The sequence below is a fragment of the Artemia sp. Qi Xiang Cuo genome, chromosome 13 (assembly GCF_049724085.1).
Source record: "Artemia sp. Qi Xiang Cuo chromosome 13, ASM4972408v1, whole genome shotgun sequence".
In the NCBI taxonomy this organism is placed as follows: domain Eukaryota; kingdom Metazoa; phylum Arthropoda; class Branchiopoda; order Anostraca; family Artemiidae; genus Artemia; species Artemia sp. Qi Xiang Cuo.
In genome coordinates, this window is record NC_142806.1 from 34,868,421 (window position 1) to 34,891,077 (window position 22,657).

General features: G+C 36.0%; 1 protein-coding gene across 4 annotated transcripts in view; it reads left to right on the forward strand.

Annotated features, from left to right (window-relative positions):
• The window catches only part of mio (GATOR complex protein mio), a 102,745-nt gene that overhangs the window by 55,389 nt on the left and 24,699 nt on the right, over nt 1-22,657 (forward strand). For all 4 annotated transcript variants that reach the window (XM_089099593.1, XM_089099595.1, XM_089099592.1 and 1 more), the window contains exons 8-10: nt 1,401-1,621; nt 10,509-10,705; nt 15,658-15,788. In XM_089099593.1, the coding sequence (XP_088955719.1) occupies nt 1,401-1,621; nt 10,509-10,705; nt 15,658-15,788 (549 nt within the window). The remainder of the gene's footprint in view (nt 1-1,400; nt 1,622-10,508; nt 10,706-15,657; nt 15,789-22,657) is intronic.

Sequence of the window (22,657 nt, forward strand, 5' to 3'; positions counted from 1 at the left end):
CACTGCCTTTCTATGAACAAATAAACGTTCGGATGGGGATAGTTACATTTATTAGATAGTGAAACAGATACAAAAGTCTGGATTTTTCTACCGCATTTACAGCGATCGTAATGAGCAGATACATTGAAGAATTAAAATTAAAACCATCATGTTCATGCAGAACAAAATAATAACTTTCGGTTCATTCACTAGATTTGTCTGAGAGAGTTCAATAACTGGGCCACCCTCATTAGAAATTTAACTTACATTTTGGCAATATTAAAGAAGAAAATGTATAGCTCAAGATTGGATAAACCCAGTTATTGAAATCTCTCAGACAAATATAGTGAATTCATGCCATCTTGCGTGTTTTTCATAATAGGGTACTCCGCTATTAAAATCTGGATAAGTTTACTTTCCCAGCTACGATAGTTATGTTTTGGCACCATGTAGAACGTAAAAAAAAAAAACAGTTTTTAGTTGTGTTTTTTTTTCTTGAAAACCGCTGGAAATTTCACAAACTTCACTGGCAATTTTCTGCCTCGTTTCACGATTCCCATACATATGAAAATTTTTTACTTTGCCTCTCTTACCACTTCGGGGCTACACTCCACTGATCACAAGAAAAAAAAAAAAAAAAAAAAAAAAAAAAAAAAAAAAAACAGCTGCGAAAGCAGTAGTTTTGATCCGCAACATAACTATAAAACTTTAGGCTAAAAACTTTATAACTTTAAACTGTAGCATCACAGAAAAATATTTACAAAAGGAAAATGTACTACGAATATTTCACCTGCATAATCTACAGGGTCTTCCTAGTGCAAGCGGAATAAAAAACAAAATTTCACAAATAAGTACACTGTGTGTACCAAAGATAGATATCAAAATAAGTAAAGAACGAAGATTTAAAAAATCCAAACATACAATTAAAATATACTATTTACCTTCTACTTTTCTGTGTTGAAAAGGAGTAGCTCAATTGTATTTTTGTATTTTATATTTTAATTTTGTTTTTATGTTTGTCCTCCTTTTATTTTGCGTTTTATTGTTATTTCTTTGCTGTTTGACGGTTTTTATTTCTTGTTTCCTTTTAAAGTCTAAATTGTTTTTATTTCTTTGTTATTTTATTTCTTTGGCCTTGTTTTTTCTTTGAGATTTTCCATGCTTATGATTACCACCAAAATAGAGAACAATATTTTCTAGAATTCCATTTGACTAAGTCTATTCACCATACACTTAAGAACGTTTGCCATTCTCAAGCGAATCAAAAAACGACAAAAATTTCTGGACGTTGTTTTGACATGGATGTGTTGAAAACCGGGAATGAGTCTGCTTTGTGTATTTTCCTACGTTTTGTTTTATGGATTTAGTCACAGTGGCATCTGAATGCTCATATATTGACTTATTTAAGGTTTTATCCTAAGGTAGACGTCAATGAAAATGTGTCTTTCATAGAAGATCCAGATATACAATCTGTTTGGAAATGGATGGCAAATTGCAAAAATTCCGAATCCAAGCAAGTTATCAAAGGGATTCGTTTTGCCATTGGTATTGAGTCATCAGAAAATCTCAAATCTGAATCTGTTCTGCTTCCTTGGAGTGGCCATACATCTTTGGATAGATCTGTTGCTCTTCGAACATACAAGTAGGTTCCTTTTTTCTTTTGAATATAATTATTCGCTATAATCTGCTGGTTGTGAGCCCCCCAAAAATAAAAATGGGGCGAATTACATAAAAAGAAGTATGAGGACTACCATAAAAGCCTTGTAATTTCACTTATAATATGGCTATTTTCGTTAAATAAGGATGAATTATAATCATTGTGATTCATTAGTCGTGAGCCCAATTCTGCCATTAAGTGATGCCTTTGCTATTGGATCCTGTAATTGAGATAAAAACTTATTCAATATAAAGCAGCAGAGAATCGAGAAAAAAACAACTTCGAGATAAAGATGGAGTATATACAATTAGAAAAAAAAAACAATAAAAAACAGAAAAAAAAAATAAGTGCAACAGGAATGAATCACTATGAAATGATAAAAATATGATTGCAAACTTGAATTATTGCTTCATCTTATGGCACATAAATCCTTTCGCAACAGAAAGTGGGAAGGAAATTAGTACCAGTTTAGGCGTATTCCACGTAAGAGCTAGTTCAAGAATTTTCCAGGACAGTTTTTTTTTTCAAATTTAACGAGAATTCGTACCTACTTACGTAAAGCCTAAATATCAGTTAAACCAAATATTCAACTAAGCTAGGAGAACTACACTTAATTTTGATCAGTTGTGTGCTCAACCTGGGCGATTTCTACGCTGATGGATGTCAAAGTGTCTTGTGTGAACTTTAGTATCTAAACTACTGTAGTTAAATCAGATAGTAATTAACATTATATTTTTTGAAAGGGACTCTCTACATACATCTCGAAAAAATCATTTGTTGAGGATAAAGAAATACCCCAAAAACAGCTAAGTCTTTAGTTTTAGTTAGCGTTCATCAGAAGAAGGTATTAATAATAGAATGGGAAGATTTTAATAATAGAATGCTAGTCTCTCATTTTATGACCAGAAAGGGTAGGGTGTTAGTAATAGTAGTATATGCCCCTGTAGAACTGACTGACGGAGATAGTAGTGACTTGGATGAATTTTACTTGCAGTTATAGTAACTAAAATGAACAGGTTCCTAGGTAAAAATATGGTGTTTTTATTAGTAGATTTTAACGCCCAGGTCGGTAGAAATTAGGATAGATGGTATCCTAGGTAAATTTGGTGTAGGAAAAGAAACAGTAATGGTTACAAACTGCTGCGATTTTGTTGGTATAACAGTAGTTATAGCCAATACAGTATTTGGTCATAAGATGGCCCATAAATTAACATGGTATTCATATTGGTATCTAGTATTTCACATGGTACCTTGTTATCGGCTACGAAGTGAACTCCTTTTTGTTGGCATCTGTACCACCGGTTCAGAAATTGAGTATTTCATTATTGAAGCAGAGATTGATGATGTAGGTGAAATTTCCGAGTTTGCTGTTTACAAGGAACTTCAGAAGCTGAATAGGAACTGTGCGTCCTACCCTGGTGAGCTTCCTTTAAAGTTGTTACGTGAATTTGCTGTTTTTCTTGCAAGCCACTCTCCTCTATTATTAACCAGTGTTTCCAAGAAAAATTGTTCCTTAATGCTTGGAAGAGAGCGTACATTTGCGCCATTCACAAAGTGAAGGGTCCTAAATCTTGCGACCAACTCCGATCCATCTCAATAACCCCGAACCTGTCTAAGGTGGCAGAAACTTTTATATACCGCGAGCTCATGTCACAGGTTTCTTCTTCTCTTGACCCATATCAGTACGGATGCTTGAAAGGAAGCTGCAAAACTGTTTTCTTAGCGAGAATGTATCCCCTTATTGTCGAGTGGTTTGACCGAGAAAGTGCGATTGTCGATCTACTCCTAGTGGATTACCGAAAAGTCTTTGACCTTGTTCGCTATTTCATAGCTGTGACAAATTAACGCGCAATAGGTGCGCGCAAGCATATTCTCATTTTAGTGATCGATTCTTTGCAAGACGTGCAAAGAATCGTCTACAGCCAGTTCCCTGGAGACACCAACTCCGAATGGGCTGAGCTTACGTGTTGTGCTCCACAAGGCACGAAGTTTATAGCTCTGTTGTTTTTACTAGCTGTAAACTTTGTCCTTTCTGAGTTTAGGGACAGGTTTAAGTACGTAGACGACTTGTCAGTTCTTCTGAAATATCTCATTGGAATTCTGAGGCAGTTCCCCAATTCAGTGATGCAATAATGAGCAACTTTAAAGACCAATGTACTATCAACAGCCTTCAAATCAACGAAGGAGAAATCAAAATCCTTTGCTTTAATCCTTTTAAGAGGGACTTCGTCAGTCTCCTCCACCATACCCTAGAGCATCTTCGGCTGCAATTCTCGCTGTCACATTTAGCGTTGACTTCTCGTTTAGTACTCATGTTGATACAATCACTATAAAGGCAAATGGTGCGATGCGTACCCTTATCTTATTACGTCGTTTCGGTTTTTCTGTGTCCCCACTTAAGACGGCTTATCTTACATACATCCGACCAATTCTCGAGTATGCTTGCCCTGTATGGGGCCCTCAAGTCAACAACACAAGCTACCTAAGGGATCAACTTGAGTCACTACAAAAATGAGCATTTAAAGTTATTCTTTCAGACGCATATGTAATTTATGAATCGGCATTATCTGTCCTACAACTACCGTCCCTTCGCGAACGTCGTTTGGGTTTGATCTGCAAATTTGGCCAACTTCTTCTTAGCAGTGAAAAACTTTTACTAGTAAAAATTTTACTAGTAAAATTTTACTAGTAAAAAATAAAAAGTGGACGTCGAGGATGTAAATTCCTAGTAAAAAGGGGTTTTTTAGGATCGATATGCGCTTCTGCTTGTGACCCACAGGTACATTACTCTATAACATTTGTAGATAAAATCAAAAAGTAGTACGGTGTGATTTATTAATAACAACGTCTACTCGTGGTTAGGTCGTTTGTTGCTAACACAGGCACTAAACTTTAAGCGATGTTTTCGCTACTACTTGATCCAGGATTTAGAACAAGAGCTTGCAAACTTGGAGGGAAAAGAGATTCTACCACCAGTTATGAAGAATAAAATAAACATAAGGTCAGCTAACAAATTGAGCCTGGAATTGCCTACTCCAAGAATAAACCGTTTCGCTAATTCGTTCGTTTCCTTTTTACATGTCAGTGTTTAATAGTCTCGTGTTTTTCTTATTTTCGTTGTAAGTACTAGCGCCATTTAGTTGGAATTTTTATTCTAAACTATGATTGCTTGTATAAGTAAAACTGTTATGTATAAGCTATTCTATTCTACATTTTGGTAAGACAGCTGACGTTATTGATTATGTTATTGTAAACCGAAGACTAGCAAGATCAATACAAGACACTAGGGTATATAGTAGTGCTGTAATTGATGTTAAAAGTAAATATCAGCATCTAGTAGTGTCTAACATGGGTGCCCATAAGGGGTGCCAGCCCCCCCTGGCTGAATGACGGTGTCATTTATTTGTATTAATTTAAAAAACTTTCCACAGAATAAGTTTTCAAAGAAAAGTAAAGAGCTTTAATAAGCCAATAATGGGCAGAAATAAAGTCAAATAATCTTCCAAGCATAAAACTACCACAAATCACTATCAACAATTAAATGATGCTCAAAACGAACAGAAATTATAATAAATAGCCGAATCAAACTCAAAATGAGCAAAAATTAACATTACTAGGGCTGACAACCCCCATGCCTTCTCAAGACCAGAACATAACTTAGGCTTTACTGAAAAAAAAAAAATGACCGTGGATTGTCAGTTTAATTTACCTATACTGATATTTATTCCTTAAAATAAAAAATGGGTAAAAAAAAGTGAGTAAAAAAAGTTTTTTTTACTTATTTAAGTGAAAAAAGTGAAAACATTTCTATTCGTTTTTTATTGACAAATGTCATTTTCATGAAAAAAAAAATATTTTATATCTTTTAAGTTTTTTTTCTATAATAATCCATAGTGTGGCAGAATTATGGGGGTTTGACATGCCCAATATCCCTAAAGACATAGTTGATGGACTGTTTTACTATGCTGAACAAAATAGTTGTCTCAAAATTTTGACTAGATGTGTTTGGGAAATAAATTGGCTTGAGAGACGGTTTGATTGCCCTCCAATCTCTTTTTACTCTTAGAAAGGACCATAGAACTTTTAATTTTGAATCGAATTAGCTTCTTTAAATGTTTCAAGGATATTTCTAGCTATTATAGAGTGGTGCTGCCTATGATATTGCTTATATGCCTTTTTGAAAACCTGCATGTATGCAGTTTTTTCTTTTAATTGGAACGCCCCCTAAACACTTCCTAGAAGTTTCACCTTAATACTCTAAGCGTCATTAGTTACAGTAGCTGTAGTACTAAAAGTATACAAATAGTGCCTTCTTGCTAGTTCAAAATCCCCCACAACTTACTCATAAAGATCTAACTTAATAATATAAGTTATTCTTGAGATATTGCTCTGTCACCTTTTCGAAAGTTGACATGCTCATAGTTTGTTCTGATCTAGTTCAATATCTGCCTAAATATTTCTTTTATTTGATCACTGAAGACATTGCTATTTTCTATTTGGACTATTGGCTACAAAATGGCTGTCTCACAATTTTGATTGAATGTGTTTGGGGAAATAAGGATATCAGGGAGAGGGGTGCTATTTTCTCCCCATCACGCTTGACTCTTAAAATGGAACTAGAAGTATGCATTTCCAATCAAATGAACCTCCTCTAAAGTTCTATCGGATATAAAATTCTATCGGATGCATTGGGGGAAAATATGATGTGGGGGGGGGGGTATATCTACCCGTTGATAAATTTTACTCTTAGAAATGGCCCTTCAACTTCCGATAACCAATGCAAAGAACCTCCTCCGAAGTTTATACGACCACTGTTTCCATCGACACCTTAAATGCCCTCGGGGCATACCTTACAACCCTTGCCCTGACTACTGTGAGGAGGTTCTCATCCTCAAAGATATCATTTCTGGACTTTTAAACTACGTCAAACAAAATAACTATCTCGAAATTTTGACTGGAAGTGTTTGGGGAAATGATGGGCGTGGGGGGGGGAGGGTGCCCTCCAATCACTTTTGATTATTAAAGAAGGCACTAGCCCTTTCAATTACCAACCGATTGAGCCCTTTTCGAAGTTTCTATGACAACAAATGGCCATCTTAAAATTTCTATCAGATGCGTTTCTGGAAAATACATGTGTGTATGTGTGTATGGGGGGGGGGGGCTATTTGCCTTCTGATCACTTTGACTCTTTAAAAGAGCACTATAACTTCTGATTACCAATCCAATGAGCCATTTTTGAAGTTTATACGACCACCATTTCTATAAAAACCTTATATGCCCCCAGGGCATAACTTACAACCCTTGGCGTGAGGGCTATATGGGGGGGGGGGGATGTTATCCTCAAAGACATAATTTCTGGACCTTTCAAGTACACTGAACAAAATGGCTATCTCAAAAATTATGATTGAATGTGTTTGGGGAAATGATTGGTGTATGGGGGGGGGGTGACCTCCAATCACTTTTGACTGTTAAAAGGCCAGTAGAACTTCTGATTACCAATCTAATGAGCCCCCTCTGAGGTTTATACGACCATCCTTTCTATAAAAAACCTTATATCCCCCTAGGGCATTACTTACCCCCCTGACTCTGAGGGTTTGGGGGGAGGGGGGGGGTGTCAGTCTCAAAGTCTTGCTTTCCGGACCTTAAAACCAAAATGAACAACATGGCTCTATCAAATTTTTGAGTTGGTGGAGTTAGGGAAGTTATTCAAGTTGGAGAGGGGAAGCTGGTTGCCCGCCATGAGCTCTTTTGACGTTCTTATGACATCTCTTTCTATTAAAGCTCCCTAGCATAAAAAATAACAGTATTTTGTGTCCACAACACTCTTTACTTAGATAGCACTATCATACTGGCCTAGCTATTTTGCCTAAAGATTTCAATTATACAGAAATGGAATTGCTGATTAGACCAGGTAAGCCCCCCCCCCCTAAAACTCAGTCTATGGGCGCCCATTATGTCTAGGGTTAATTTAAAGCTGAAATTTAAGAAGGTTAACTACCATCCGGGAAGCTATGACGTTGGTAGACTCCAGGATGAGAATTTGAGAGAAGCTTTCCAGGAATAGTCGAATACTTAACTGGAGAATTTGAAATTTGATTATGTAGAGGATGGATGGAATAATTTTAGGAAAATAATTTATGAAGTCGCCGATGGTGTCTTAGGGAAGAAAGCTCGGAACTCAGCCAGGAATATTTTTGGAAATACTTTTAGTGTGGTAAATGAGTTTCTTAAATTTGGTGGTTACTAGGTTAGAAATAAGCTACTGAAGATTATGAATATGATTTTTGAAAAAGAATTAGTACCCTGTGATTTTAGGTAAACCCTAATTAAACCACTGTATATAAAAGGTGATAAGAGTAAATTTGGAAGTTATGGAGGCATTAGCTTGGTTTCTGTAGAAGGCAAATTACTTAGTATGGTGATATTTTTTAGACTTAGATGCTGTAGACAAAGCTTTAATAGAAGAATAGTGAGGTTTTAGGAAGGGTAGAGGATGTTTCGACCAAATTTTCACTCTTACATTATTAATTAAGAAGTGACTGAGTCATCAAACACATTCAATCCTCAGTTTTATTGATTATAAGCAAGTGTTGGATTCAGCTAATAGAAGAGCTTTAGCGAAGGTCTTATCCTTGTATGGTATACCAGACAAATGCATTAAAGTGATTAGTGCTATATACAAGAATAGCATTGCTGCGGTTAAGATAGGAAATGAGGTTAGTAGCTGGCTCCGTATTAAATCAGGAGATAAGCAGGGTTATGTTCGATCCCCATTTACATGGATTATTTTGATAGACTTTATCTTAAGGAGCACAGCTAAGGCAATGGGAGAACAGGGGATCAAATGAGGAAGTAAAACTTTCCTGGACGTAGATTTTTCTGATGATTTAAGCATGCTAGATGAAATTGTGAGCAAAATTAATGAACTTTTAGAGCTTTTGCGAGTTTAGGGTGCTAGAATAGCTTCGAAATTAATGTTAAGAAGACTAAGTCGCTGAGGCTAGTAATAACTGAAGATGAAAAGGTGACGTTAGGTAACGAAAAGATCGATCAAGTGGACAGCTTCACTTAACTAGGTAGTATTATTAGTAAAGACGATGGGTGGAGTGATGATGTTAAAAGTAGAGTAGCCTAGGGCCAGGATGTTTTTTCACAGTTGAATAAAGTTTGGAAGAATAGGAAGATAAGTTTGTTAACCAAGATCAGAATATCGGAAGATACAGTGATGACAGTGGTCAAGTATGATTCTGAAGCATGGGTGCTCCGAAAAACAGAGGAAAATTTGCTTGATGTTTTCCAGAGAAATTGCCTACGGATTTTTTCGGGTACCTGACTGACTGACCGCAGCAGGCTGTATGAAAAGTGTGGTTCAATTCCACTTTCTAGGGCTACAATAAGAGAAAGGTTGAGAGGGCTAGGGAACGATCTACGGATGAAGGATGACATATTGCCAAAAATTGTCCTTTTCGGTAAACCGTCTAGGGCTAAACAAAAAGCAGGCCATCCTCGGTTGGGGGTGGAAGGATGTCGCAAAGAAACATTTAGGGGAAATAGGATTTTCCTGGGACGGTGTATAGAGGCTGGCTTTGAATCGATTGGGCTGAAGGAGGAGCGCGTGCAGCTATGTTGGCCTCAGGTGGCTTGGTGCTGCGCTGAATTGTTAGAAGTAGCAGTAGAAGAATAATATCTTTAATATGGTTTATGGTTTTTTATTGAAAAAGTAAAGTCTAGTGATTTGAATTTTTCAACACAATTTTTTTTCAAAGTGCCAATCTAAGTTAATGTTCCTGTAATGTTTTCCTGTAATAAAAACAACCGAGGTATCAAACAATCTCTTTTGAAAAAAAATATATCAGACTTGTTGAAAACGCGATACTCACAATTTTGAAACTCCACTAGAGAAAAAAAAAGACTGAAATGAATAATCAGACATCTTGAGATGGATTGTTGTTGTCCAGTTGTGCGTGGGATAATTTTCAGATTTGCTGTAGTAAATTGTACTTCCCAAAACGAGGGGGTGTATCTCATGTTTTTGTAATTTATAAGAAAAGTAAGTTGTTTAAGCTTTTCGTAAAAATTGTTTGATTCATTGATAGAAAACTGTTGAAAACTGCTGTGTTTACCTGATTAATGTGGCTTCAATGCACTATATAGGTCGCAAAAGTATAATTGGTAATCTTTGAGCTATAGCTAGTGTAAATGTTTTAAGAAAAAAAAATGAAAGAAAGAAATAAGGTATGTTAAAACACAAAAAACAATAAAACTTGTATCATTAGCACCTACTAATTCTGTGACAAGAAATTCAAGGATGCCGATACTCAATGAAGTGACAAACCACAGTTTCTCTATCTAAATTAGTTTCTTCGATAGTCTAGTATCTAATGGTTCGTGATGCATTTTTTCCAGAATATCAAGGCCAAAACATAGCCAATACCAGGCTTTTTGTAAAAACTGGGTATCTTCCTTAATATGAAATATGATTGCTAAAAACCTATTATCAAAAATAAAAACCCTTTTTTCCCATTTCGTTTAAATAAAAGTTGGATTCTTTTTCCTAGCTGTTTTTTTGTTTGAGCAGATTGTAGGTTAAAGTAACAGAAAGTTTCTAATTAGCTTAAAAAAAAGGACAAAAACTGTTGCTAAACAGCTAGAATAAGACTTTAATGTCCCTCATGTAGTCACATACACAGGAATTCAATTCGAAATGGGAGAGGTAAATTGTTGGAAGATATTGTTCAACACAGGCAAGTTTTTTTTTTCAAGAACTCTAGTAGAGGGTGCGGCCCGAAGGCCCTCTCCACCCTGCATGGGGGCGAATAACGAGTAATTGTGGTTTTGAAGTTCTTAAAATAGTTTGTTTGGTTTGTTTTAGGAGCCCGCAAAGAGAGGAGTCGTTAGCACTTTGTGGATGGGGAGTGGATTTGGAAGTACAAAAGGAAGATCCTTGCAGATTAGCTTGTCTGGCAATTTTCAATGCGCAGATAGACAAAGCAGCTAGAATATTGACCGAAGCTGCACGACATAGTCCAAAATATAATGGACTTGATCTTATTGCAGTCGCTATTTCAGGTCAAAAATTTCTTTTTTAAAGTTTTTTTCATTTAGAAAATGGTGCCATTCTTTGTGGTCTTGTTAGGAAGAATAATATAATTTTAAAATAATAATATATTTCCTGTAAGCAACATTTCGATAACAGTTATGCTTCTACGGGCTAACATAAGATAATTGCCTAATTACCAACAATTTTTCGTAAAATGTTTGCTAATTTGATATATTTGGAGAGAATTGTCCGTGGATTTTAAGCAGGAAATCTAAAAAAGTCAAAAAATAAAAATCTAAGAATAAAAATAAATATATAAATTTGTTCGCTATGGAAAACGTTTGTATTTTAGTTTTCTAATACATCATCGTACGTGAATTAAGTTTTAAGGCAGCAATTCACCCTTGAATTAAGCTGAAGTCGTGGCAATGCAAAAAAGGAACAATATTTTTGGGTGATAATTTTCCATTTTTTAGTGGGGGGAGGGGAGTAACAAAAACGTTGCACTTAGACAATGCACTCCAGATCTGTGTAGGTGAGCATTTGAAAGTTCTTTTATTTTAAACTTAGAATACTTTCCACATTACAAGAAGAGCTGCCAAACATCCCTTGCCCCACCATCACACTCATTCCACACTTCTTTAAACGAAAAGAGGTTAGAAGATGAACTCCCAGGGCTTTAAGGTAGCTTAATTGCAAGGATAGCAATAGGAGTCACTATTATACATGTAAATAGCGGAGTAACACGAAAAAAGAAGAATCTAATAACAAACGTTATCACTGTGAACAAAAAAATATTGGATAAGACTAAGGTGTGGGCCCAACCGGAAACAAGTATCCTGTCTGATCTTGGCTTGCACAATATCCAGCAATTACAAAATTGCTGTTACAGCATAAGGCCCCACAAGACGCCTATTTCGCACAGTAAGTGACAAATATAGTAAAAACTTACTATATTTAAAATGATTAATCTTCATTTTTTCAAGATCATGCTTAATAAAAAGCGGACACGGCCCAGAAGCGAAAAAAATTGCATGGTTATAAAAACTACAGTACAGTTTAGCGAGACCGCCTACATTAAATGGACTAGGATTTGCAACATTTTAAGCTTATGCTTAGAATCATGGATAAGTTTACGCTAGATGTTGCCGACGAATTCACAAGTAGAAATGCTAAGCCATTTAATGACAGGGAACACTACGCATCATAAAAGTATTGTAAGCAAGGGGAATAGCACGATTAATAGCCCAGAAAAAGTAAATTATACATTTCGAAGTATTCAATGACAAGCCTATTTCATTAAGCATAGATCCGACCAAACTGACGTTCCGTTCTAGCCTTAGCGTTCCGTCTTAGTTTTCGTTTAGAATGACTATTCAGGAGATCATCATAATTTGCTAAATAAAAAAAAAATAAAAAAAAAAAAAACGAGAAAAAAACTGAAGGGAATCTTACTAATCACACTCGAAATACAAGAATTAACAATGCGAGGCCCAAAGACTCCTTTTTGCCTAACTCTGCATTTAACAGGAATATTTCAAAAAACAACTCCATTTGAGTTTAATCTCACATATGAGTTAGAATACCAAAAACATAACAAAGAAATAATCGATGGATTTATACTAACCTGATACAAAGAATAAAAAGCCTGTGGTCCGATTTATTTTTTTCTAACTTATGCTATTCTTTTTATAAGAAGGAAGAAGCAAGAGAAAAGTGAGGAGCTTCTCCTTCGTATAAAAAGGGGTGATCTCCTCATTCTTATAAGAAGGAGAATCAAGAATACGCAAACTTATTGCAAAAAATATAAGTTGAGAACAGGTTATGATTTTCTCCATTTTAATCATGTTCAAAATTCTGGCCATGTAAATTTATTAATGCTAATATTTTCTCACCTAATTCACTATATGTATATATTGCTTAAAATAATAATATTTTCACCGTGTTTTTGCAGAATTGTTCCAACACAATGTCGGTGACTCCCAGATATGATTTCTTTAATTTAACTGTTTGAAATATTAAAAAAAATTGCCTTTTTCAAGCGAAGGGGAGAAAAAATGCACACGCTATATGTCTCTTGGCTCTTTTAGTATATCGGAGCGTTGTCGCAGTTAGTTCATTTTTGTTATTTCATTATATAAAATGGAAGTTTGGAATTACACGAAAACCGAGCCATCAGTCTTCTGAGATAAATCCATGCTTGTGATTTAAGTATGGTTTTCATTTATTTAAATAACTAGTAGCGGAACCTGTCAGACGATTGGTAAGAAAAAAATCGGTGCACAATCTCTTAAGAGCATTTGAAACCTCCTGACCCTGACTGTAGAGTGAGAAATGCTTGCTTCACGTATCCGTTGTATAAAATCACACCTTTGTTTTCAGAGCTGAAGATTAGTGATTTGGTGGGAGATACAAACACTTGCCAATCATTTAAGTATAGGTAGATTGTTAAGTTAATCTGCATGGCAATGCTGGGGCAACATAAACATAAAAATATGTCTAAGCAAATCCGGTTTTCAGTAATTAGTATCTTAATAAAGCTACCTTCTCCAAAATATATTTTATTTACTACTGTAATAGCCCATATGTTTAGTATGGCTTAGAGAACAACTATGCTTCATAAACCTAAAAGGAACAAAATATAATTGGTCGCTACTGATTCAGACACTGGTAGATATGGGCCAACCAAATTGACCACGGTAAATTTTTACAGAATTGTATGTATCTCTAAGGCAGGTGGTAAGTGGAAAAGAAGGGGGGGGGCATGGTACATTGCGACCTAAGTTGTTTTCTTTATACACTTTAGGCTTTGGAATAATTTATGATTTTAAAATAAAGCAGCTGTGTTACCAATAGATATATCAAACCTTAGTATGCTAGTATTGGCTGATGACATTTTCCTCTGGCTGAAAGCAAACATAAGTCTCGAAAATTTATTGCACGGCTGTATAAAAATTATTTAATTACAAGTAATTATAAATTAGGTGGCGGAAATGATATTTCGAACTTGAAGAGCTATTAATTAGGAGACAAGTTTCAGTTTTGGAGGTGTAAAGCTAGAGTTAAAGAGGAATGGAAACATCTAAGTTATAAACATAAGGGGAACAGATTTACTATTTAGGTGGCAACTGAAGAAAGAGCGACTAAGGTCATTTTTGTTGCAATAAACAAGTCACATTAGGGACATGCAAACAAGTAAAATGCATAAGTCGATATTCAAGGCTAAGGTATTTCCGCAGCTCATTATGGTTTAGAAATATTGTGTTCTAATAAGGAAGACAAGTTGAAGCAGGTACAGTTAGGTAATTTTAAAAAGTTTATAGGGGTTAGCACATGGACTACAGTAGCTAATGGGGATACATGCCTATTTTCTTTGAAAAGATTTATGTTAATATGGTTAAATATTGGAAAGGAAATAGTTAGGCTACTACGAATAAGTATAAAATCAGCGTAACTAGAGGAGACTTGAAATTGGAGGCTCTAAGGTTGATATTAAATTTCTGTAGCATTCTTCTACGACCGTTAGGTCATCGACAAATTTCCATCTATCACGAAATTCTTTAGCTGTCCTTGCCGAGCGTTCCTTGGTTTCTTTGGGGCATGTGTTCAAATCCTGTGGTTGCTGATCGTTTCGTCTGAGATGGAGGTCAGTGATATGATTGTGGAAACTTGGCCAGAGTCAACCTAGCTCCGAATGGTTTCAGGAGAAATCTGCGGAAAAAACACGTGGAGCGTTGGATGATTTGTCCCCGACCCCGCATAGACCTCCAGGTCGAAGTCAGAGAATCAGAAAGTTGGTACCTGTGGCCAGTGGACCATTGGTCTGCCTGCGAAGAAGTTTTTTCCTTTTCTTTTTTAAAGGAATTTTCTCAGCAAGGTTGTTTAATCATAACCGAGAAAAGAAGGGGCATAGAAGTGTACCAAGAGTACTCAATTTTTGACATGGAGGGGATTGTAATAATGATTGAGATATTTGACTACTTGTGATCAATTTGATTATAAGAAGGCAACCAAGTTCAGTTGGGAAAGGTTAATATTGGATTCAGTGACAAGTTTCACAACTAATAAATTTTAGTTAACAAGGTCAAATGATTTTTGGCTTTTCGATGGATATAGCCAAGTGCTAGACTTGTCATGATTCCTCTGGGTAGAAATAGAACACGTTGACAATTATTATCATTAATTGTGTATGTTGCCATAGTCTGATTGCTTTTTTGCAACATATATTATATCAATGGTCAATATGGGCTTTAGCCCTTGGGTACAAAAAGGGGCTATTTAACTTTTTAAATGCAATAATTTCTTTTCAAAAGCGATTTAAAAATTTGAAGTAAAATTACTATAAAGACAATGCTATAAGGCAAAGAAATTCAGGAGTCTGAACATAAATTTGAACTTGCCAGCAAAACTTTTGACTTTATTTGAAACCGAATACTACAGCGAATGGATGCCAATCTTAGTTCATCTGTTTCGGACAACGGTTCTCAATTTGAGTCGCTTAAATACTTACTTTGGTATTATAATTTTCACCCCCTATTTGAAATCTGCTATTCGAGCTAATGGGTTTCAGCTTGAAGCACTAAATATTAGATATTTCAAGTTCGAAATATGAAATACGACTTTCCTTATATATATATATATATATATATATATATATATATATATATATATATATATATATATATATATATATATATATATATATATATATATATATATATATATATATATATATATATATATATATATATATATCATATATATATATATATATATATATATATATATATATATATATATATATATATATATATATATATATATATATATATATATATATATATATATATATATATATATATATATATATATATATATATATATATATATATATATATATATATATATATATATATATATATATATATATATATATATATATATATATATATATATATATATATATATAACTTTTTCATAGGTTTTAATGGAGAAGGGACCACACTCTGGCGTGATTTATGCTTCTTGCAAGGAAAACACCAAACAAATCCTTACATTAGGTCAATGTTCTTATTTCTATCTTGTGAACCTTTGAAATTCAATGATATCGTGGTAAGTTTCTTTTCATATTCTTGTTTTTGTCATCTAATATGTTTTATGTTCTTTTTGTAGTTTGTGTCGTGCCTGATGTTTCCCTTGGTATGCATGCACACACATATTGCATTTATCTTTGCTGAACTGATTAAATATTAATTTTGTTGTTTAATAATAATAATCTTTACTACATACAAGCTATTATCATGAAAAGCTCAAATTTCCAATTAAAAGAAAACCCCATCTAGTTAAAGAAAATTTGCATTTGTTTGAAACCCAGCATTCAAATAATAAGTAATGAAAAATAGGCAGTTTTTTGGAAAAAATTTGAACTCCAAAGTATCACTATAACTTTTTAAATTTTGTGTTTCTTAAATGCTACTTTATTTAATTTTGGAAACATAATTTGTGTGTGTGCCACAGGCCACCCATAACCGACGCTGGCTACTCAAATTTCTGTGCATCTATTCCCAGTTGAATATTTCCATGCTCTTTCAATTTCTGCAAAAAAACAGGAGATTCTTTTACTCACTGTTGAAAATATTTGTTGACGTTACTTGTCAAAACAGCTTTTCTCTGAACGGGGTTATGCGTTTACTCCCCCCCCCCCGCCTCCAGAAAATCCCCTCTTCACAGCTGGTTCTCCAATCACTTTCGACTAATAGAAAAGGACCAGAATTCTCAATTTTTGATAGAATTTGCATCCTCCGAAGTATCTACGACCATAAGGCGTAGGCTGGGACGAGGAAGGGGCATTCCTACTCCAATACGGAATAAATTTTGCTCTTTTTGGGGTTAAATGTTACTCTTTAATTCCATAATAACAACGTAGACCAGAAATATTCTCGGAAATCAAGAGGGATTCAATATCAATGTCACATTTATGATGCATTTTCTTAAGTTTTTTGCACCCCCCCCCCCGCTGTAAAAAAGTAACCCTGGAAACAAAAGTCCTGGATACGACCCTGTTGATTATGCATTAATTTATATCTCCACCTTCCCGTCGTCTCTCCCTTAGAATTATTTCTGTATTTATCTGAAGGCTCAATGAGTATTGGGATGTTTTGGCATTAAAATGCACCCTTTGAGGTATCTCCTTCTCTCCCTAACTCGCCGAAATATTTTTAAGGTCTAGACAAATGTCACTGTCATAGGTAAATTCCCTGTTGTTACACAATCCAAACATTTGCATATAAGTGCTTTAAACCTCTACATTAAGGTTCTCTGATTGTTTTGTAGTTAAGGAGGGAGCGAGATGTGTCAAAGGGAGCATTTTAATGCCAAAACATCCCAACTCTCATTGAGCCATCAAATAAATACAGAATTAGTTCTAAGGGAGAAACGAAAGGGGGTGGAGGTAAAAATTGATATATAATCCCCAGGGTAGTATCCAGGACTCTCGTTTGGGAGGGGGATACAAAGGAAACTTTAAAAACACGTAAAAAATTTGAAATTGATATTAAATCCTTCTTGATTTCTGGGAATATTTCTAGTCTACGGTGTTATTATGAAAGTAATGAGTAACATTAAACCCCAAAATGAGCAGAACTTATTCCGTATAGGAGGGAGACTGCCCCTTCCTCGTCCCCACCTCCACCTCATAGTCACAGAAACTTCAGAGGGTGGTCACTACTACAGAAAATAAGAGTTGGTCCTTTTTTGTATAGGTAAAAAGTGATTAGAGACCAACCAGCCACGGGGTGTGTGTGTATTTTCCACGGAGGTATACGCCGGCTCCCCTCTGAATCTTTAATGCTATAGCAACAGAAACTATCTTACTTGTTGCAAGGGCAAGCTTGTACAAATTTTAACAAATTAACAAATTTTAAGATACCTCTTCTATTGCAACCAAAAGTTTTTTAGGCCGGCAATTTTCAGTTTAAATTACCAATATTGGATAATCTGTTTTCATACCTGTTTCTCTGATGAACCTTATTTGGTTATAAATTATAATTTACTTGTTTTTATTTTGTGTTCTGTTTACATTTTTACAGAAGGGATTTTTATAACCTAACTTTTTATGGGTAATCTGTCATATCGACAGAAGTTATTAACGATCCGGCCTGCCTTGTGTCGCTATTAATATTGTTTGATTTTTCGGCTGTTCTTCTATGTTATTTTTAGATATTTCCTGGGGTACGCTCTCTTTCAAGTTAACATTTTCTGGTGTGTTGATAAAAGAAGCATTTGTTTTTCTGGAAATTTTCTTTTAGTTCTCTGTCCATTCCAAAATATAATTTTACTTTTTACTGTTTAATTTTACTATCTTTCGCTTGACCAGCAGTTAAAAAAAAAGAAGAGTGGTCCTCGTATAAAGTGTAGAGTTTGGCTGTTTGAGAGCTGCAAAGCACCGATTTATTGGTAAATTGTTTCATATTTTAAAAAGCAAAGTAAATTCCACAGGGCTTTATTATGGATTTTAGTTAGGTGGGGGTCCATCAACTAAAAGCTACTAGGAGTTCAAAATTTTTTAGCAGCCATTTCTATTTTTTAAAGTCTCCTTCTCTATCAGCTTATTTAGTTTGATGCTACAACAAAAAAGCTTGGTCATGTTAATCAAATATAAGAGCTCTGATAATAAACCTTGCTATTTCCGGATCAAATACACAATTATTCGAACACTGTTAATGCTTCTTGTATTCTGATGTGTCTGAGAATCTTGCCAAATATGCTTAAAACATCATTAGTATCCGTTATAACATCTAGGTTTGTTGAGGTATATGGAAACCTGTCCAATTGCCCTTTCTAAATATCTGGTGATTCTGAAAGTGTGATTTCAGCCTCTTGAAGGTACTCACGAATCCTACCAAAAATTCTAAGAATCCCGCTCAAAAGGCTTAAACTTCCTGTGGAAAGTTCTATTTTTGCTGTTAGAGGGGATAATTACAACCAGGACTGCCGTACAACTAAAAACGTATCAATGGTATTTCTCTGAGGAAGTCTTAATCAATGCTGGGAAGCACTTCTTACAAATTATCCACTTGCGACACTGCGCTGCTTGCAGTTGTCCCGTTTATATCACCAATACCAACGTGAAAATACGTGTATCTTTAGTTTTGCAAGGATGATTTAAATTTGATGCTCAGGCCTCTAACCTACCTCCAGTGGTCCAGCCCAAGGCAAAAGTAGGAAGAGTATTGCTGTGTATTATTGTTAGCTTACTACAACTTCTCTTCTAATTGTTTAAGATGGGTGACATATGACAGAACGTGCTTTTAACTTTAAATATTGGTGGTCTTTAGTATCTCTGAAGTCAAAAAATTTCATGGGAAGAACTGAAGATCGGGTGTAAAGAATGTCAACTGACAAGTTGGTTTTCCACTATGATAATTTGTTCCTAAATGTCAAATTCTCGTTGAAATCAGCACTAAATTTAGAAAAAGCCCTGAAAAACATCTCACTAATGCCCAAAAATCCCCAATTTTAGAATGCTCAACTCTGGCTAAAAGTGTAGAATCTAGATATATTTATAATGGAGAACAAATATTTGTGAAGAAGAGACGTTTTGTTGCTCCGGGGCGCTTCAAATAAACTTTCTTAGCATATACTAAAACATTTTTTTTTATTTTCAGCAAAAAAACAAACAAGGTGACTAACAAAGTTCTTCTAATTACAAGGGTAGAGAAACAATAAATGGATAAACAATACAAGGATAGGGCCGAAGTTTTGATGGCACTTCACACTTTCTCAGGATATCTTCTCACAAACCGTATATTAATGACCAAGATTTCCCATTCAACTCTTGAACATGTTTCGGCCAACTTTTTACAAAGTTTTTTAAGGTTATATCCTAAAGGAAAGATGGAAGTAAAAGATTTATTCAGAAACCGTAATTACAAAAAAAAAAATAAGAAACCTAGCCAATGGAGAGCATAGCTTGATGTATACATTTGATATATAAATAAATGGGAAGCAACGCCAAAATGTTACAGGCAATAAAAAAAAGATCAAACGAGAAGGCAATAAACGAAATGCTAAAGGAGAAAAGCAGAGTCAACCCAGCACAATTATAATGTAATCCCAAGTTAATTTGTCGTTAATTTAATGCTAAATTTGTCGAGGAGTAATGAGTTTTCCGATTCATGTGAAGGAGTTAGGAATTCACATTTTTGGATTCTTTTAATCAGGTTTTTCGGAGGATTCGAGATATTTTCCAAACTTCTGTCATTCCAAGCACCCCTTTCTCAAAAAGATTGATTCAGAGTTGCTGGAATCTGTCTAAGTACCATACCCAAATCATTAAATGGAGAAAAAACGGAAGGAGACTAATTCTCCTCGCATAGCTTATTAGTGTTGAAGCTTTGTAAAGCCTATAGTCCAATAAATCTACGGAAAAAATCGACGATGGGACAAAATTGCAATATAAATAATTTTCGCACCATTTTGTAGAGAAAAAAATTCTGTACAACATACCAAAAGTCCCCAAGAATCCCCTTGGTGGAACAGGGTGAAAAACGGGGGAAAGGGGAAAATCCAGGGTAAAACTCGAAAATCTACGACCGATAGTTTTTGATACTGAGAATGGCATTCCTGATGCTCTTGGGTCCAAAAAGATCGAATATGTGTTTTTTTTTTATTGCTGTGTAATAAGTCGGCTCTCATTTTCCCCCTTGCAGGGGAAAAAGAGGGTTTAAATAAAGATCCCGTACAGCAGTCTGCAAGACTTGTTTTCTGGGGTTTCCCAGTGCGAGAAGAATGAATATGTCACTTTGATTGCTCTGTCATTAGCCTTTCCACACGTTTTCAAGTTACAGGGGAAAAAGAGGGGGAAATCAAGATATCCTCAGAAGGGAAAAGATAATCAGACGGCTTTAGAAAATTTAGAGAGGAGACAAAGGTCTATCAACTCGGTTTTAAAGCCCTCTAGCACCGTTTTGACGACAGTTTAATATCCTATTCCCTGGTGCTTCTCTTTTCCTGTTTTCTGGAGATTCACTACCTGCTGGTAGGTTCAATCGGTCAGGCAATAATGCAGGCCTGCCGTCCCCAATCTTTGCTCGCTCCTTTACAAGTATACCTTGGAGTCCAGCTACACCAGCAATCTAGTTCAAGTTTTCTCATCGACTAGCTGAATAGGCCAGGTTTTTATACTTCTTTCTCTGAAGCAAGGCCGTACCCAGGATTTTTTTTCGGAGGCGGTTTTACTAAAAAAAAAATTGGGGGGGGGGGGGTTAAACCAAAAAAAACTAAAAAAAACATACAAAATTTATTTATATCCATTTTTGTTACGTTTTTACGAGTCAGAAAAACATTTCGGGAGGGGGGGGGGGTTAAAGCCCCCCGAACCCCCCCACTGGGTACGGCCTTGCTTTGAAGTGCTTCGATTCGAGCGTTCTGCCGCAGTAACTCATGGTATAGAATTTCCAGGAATCACCTCTAAAACTTTCATCCAGTTCATTGGCGACCATGTCGGCCACAACGTTTGCACTATCGACGGAAAAGATACTTTCCATAGGATGGGCATGCTAGCTGCTACCACACCAAGGCTACCCAAATTTCCAGTCATAATCCCAAGAGCAGTTGTAAACCTTGAAGTACTCCAGAATGTTGGACAAGGGCCTTTCTTCTTCAACAACAGAAGCCAACAGGAGAACAGTCTTATGTGCAAGCCTACCCCGGCCATCACCTTCAAGGACAAGATCGATGGCATTGACTTACTATGGCATGCAAGCTGGATACATGACACGAAACGGGTTGGGTGAAGCGGATTTATGCAAACAGTTCACCATGGGTCATACAAAGGCGCTTCGTCGATATTTTTTCTGCCTATGATCGACTATAATCCCCCGATCGTTATTGTGTAGGCACGACCTTGCGTTTTATCTCCGATAAAGCACGCCAGCACGGAATGGTACCAGTTGTTGCTTCGACCAACCTTTGTACATGAAAGCGGTGAACATCATCAACGCTGAGCCTGCTGATAGTCATCTCAAGGCAGCAGTTCCAATGATCGGTGGTCTCCATTGCCGTAAGAGCTTTCTTGGAGCGATCGGACTTTCTTGCTTGAACACCATTAAGCATATTCTTAGCGGTAAGGCTGTTTCAAGAGCCATGAGAGCGCACGAGCTTATAGATTCAGCATTGCAGATCACTCTCATTTGCAAATCGTATGGTTTCGACTGCACATATGATATACGTGCGAGTCAACAAGACTTTGCAGAAGCTTTAGCAATATGTATAGCTCTACTGAATGGGGAAGTAACCCTTGAATGGGGATCCAACACAGACGCAGTGCGTCGAATCCAAACGCGAATGATGGAGTTTCATGACACGCTGCAGAACAACAGGACTGAAAAAATATTGCCTCAGTATTCAGAAATGTTGGGAGTGCTTAAGAAGGCCATCAGGGTAGAATGGATCGGAAACTGGGTGCAGTATCTTCAAGCACTCTCTGAGATGTTCCCTTACTTTGCAGCTGCAGGCCACAACCTGTATACGAAATAGGTGAGAATATTTCTTCAGAGCTGAAAGAAATGGAAGAGCTGAAAGAAAGTAACCAGAAGCTGTACAAGACGTCGCGGATGGGCTGTTTGTCATTCAAAGAAACGATAGATTCTGGGCTGGGCTCTCTCCTGACTTAATAATTGAGCAAGTACTGATGAGGTCGCTGAAACAAGCATGGGACTCACGAGAGGAAATGGAATGAGTGAGACGCAGAGGTTGATCTGGACAATGTCAATGCTAGTGCGAGCTGAAATTAATGAGCTTATGCAATCACTCACCAGCGTTGAGTGCGTGTCATTTGACCAGCACGTTTTCGCAAGACCAGCTCGGATAGAAAGAGATAAAAAGGACGTAAAGGCTTTAGTAGTTTTTTTGCGCAGTCCTGTCCGTGCGACAGCTGCACTCAATTGCGCAATGCATCGAATGGTATGACAGCAGCAAGG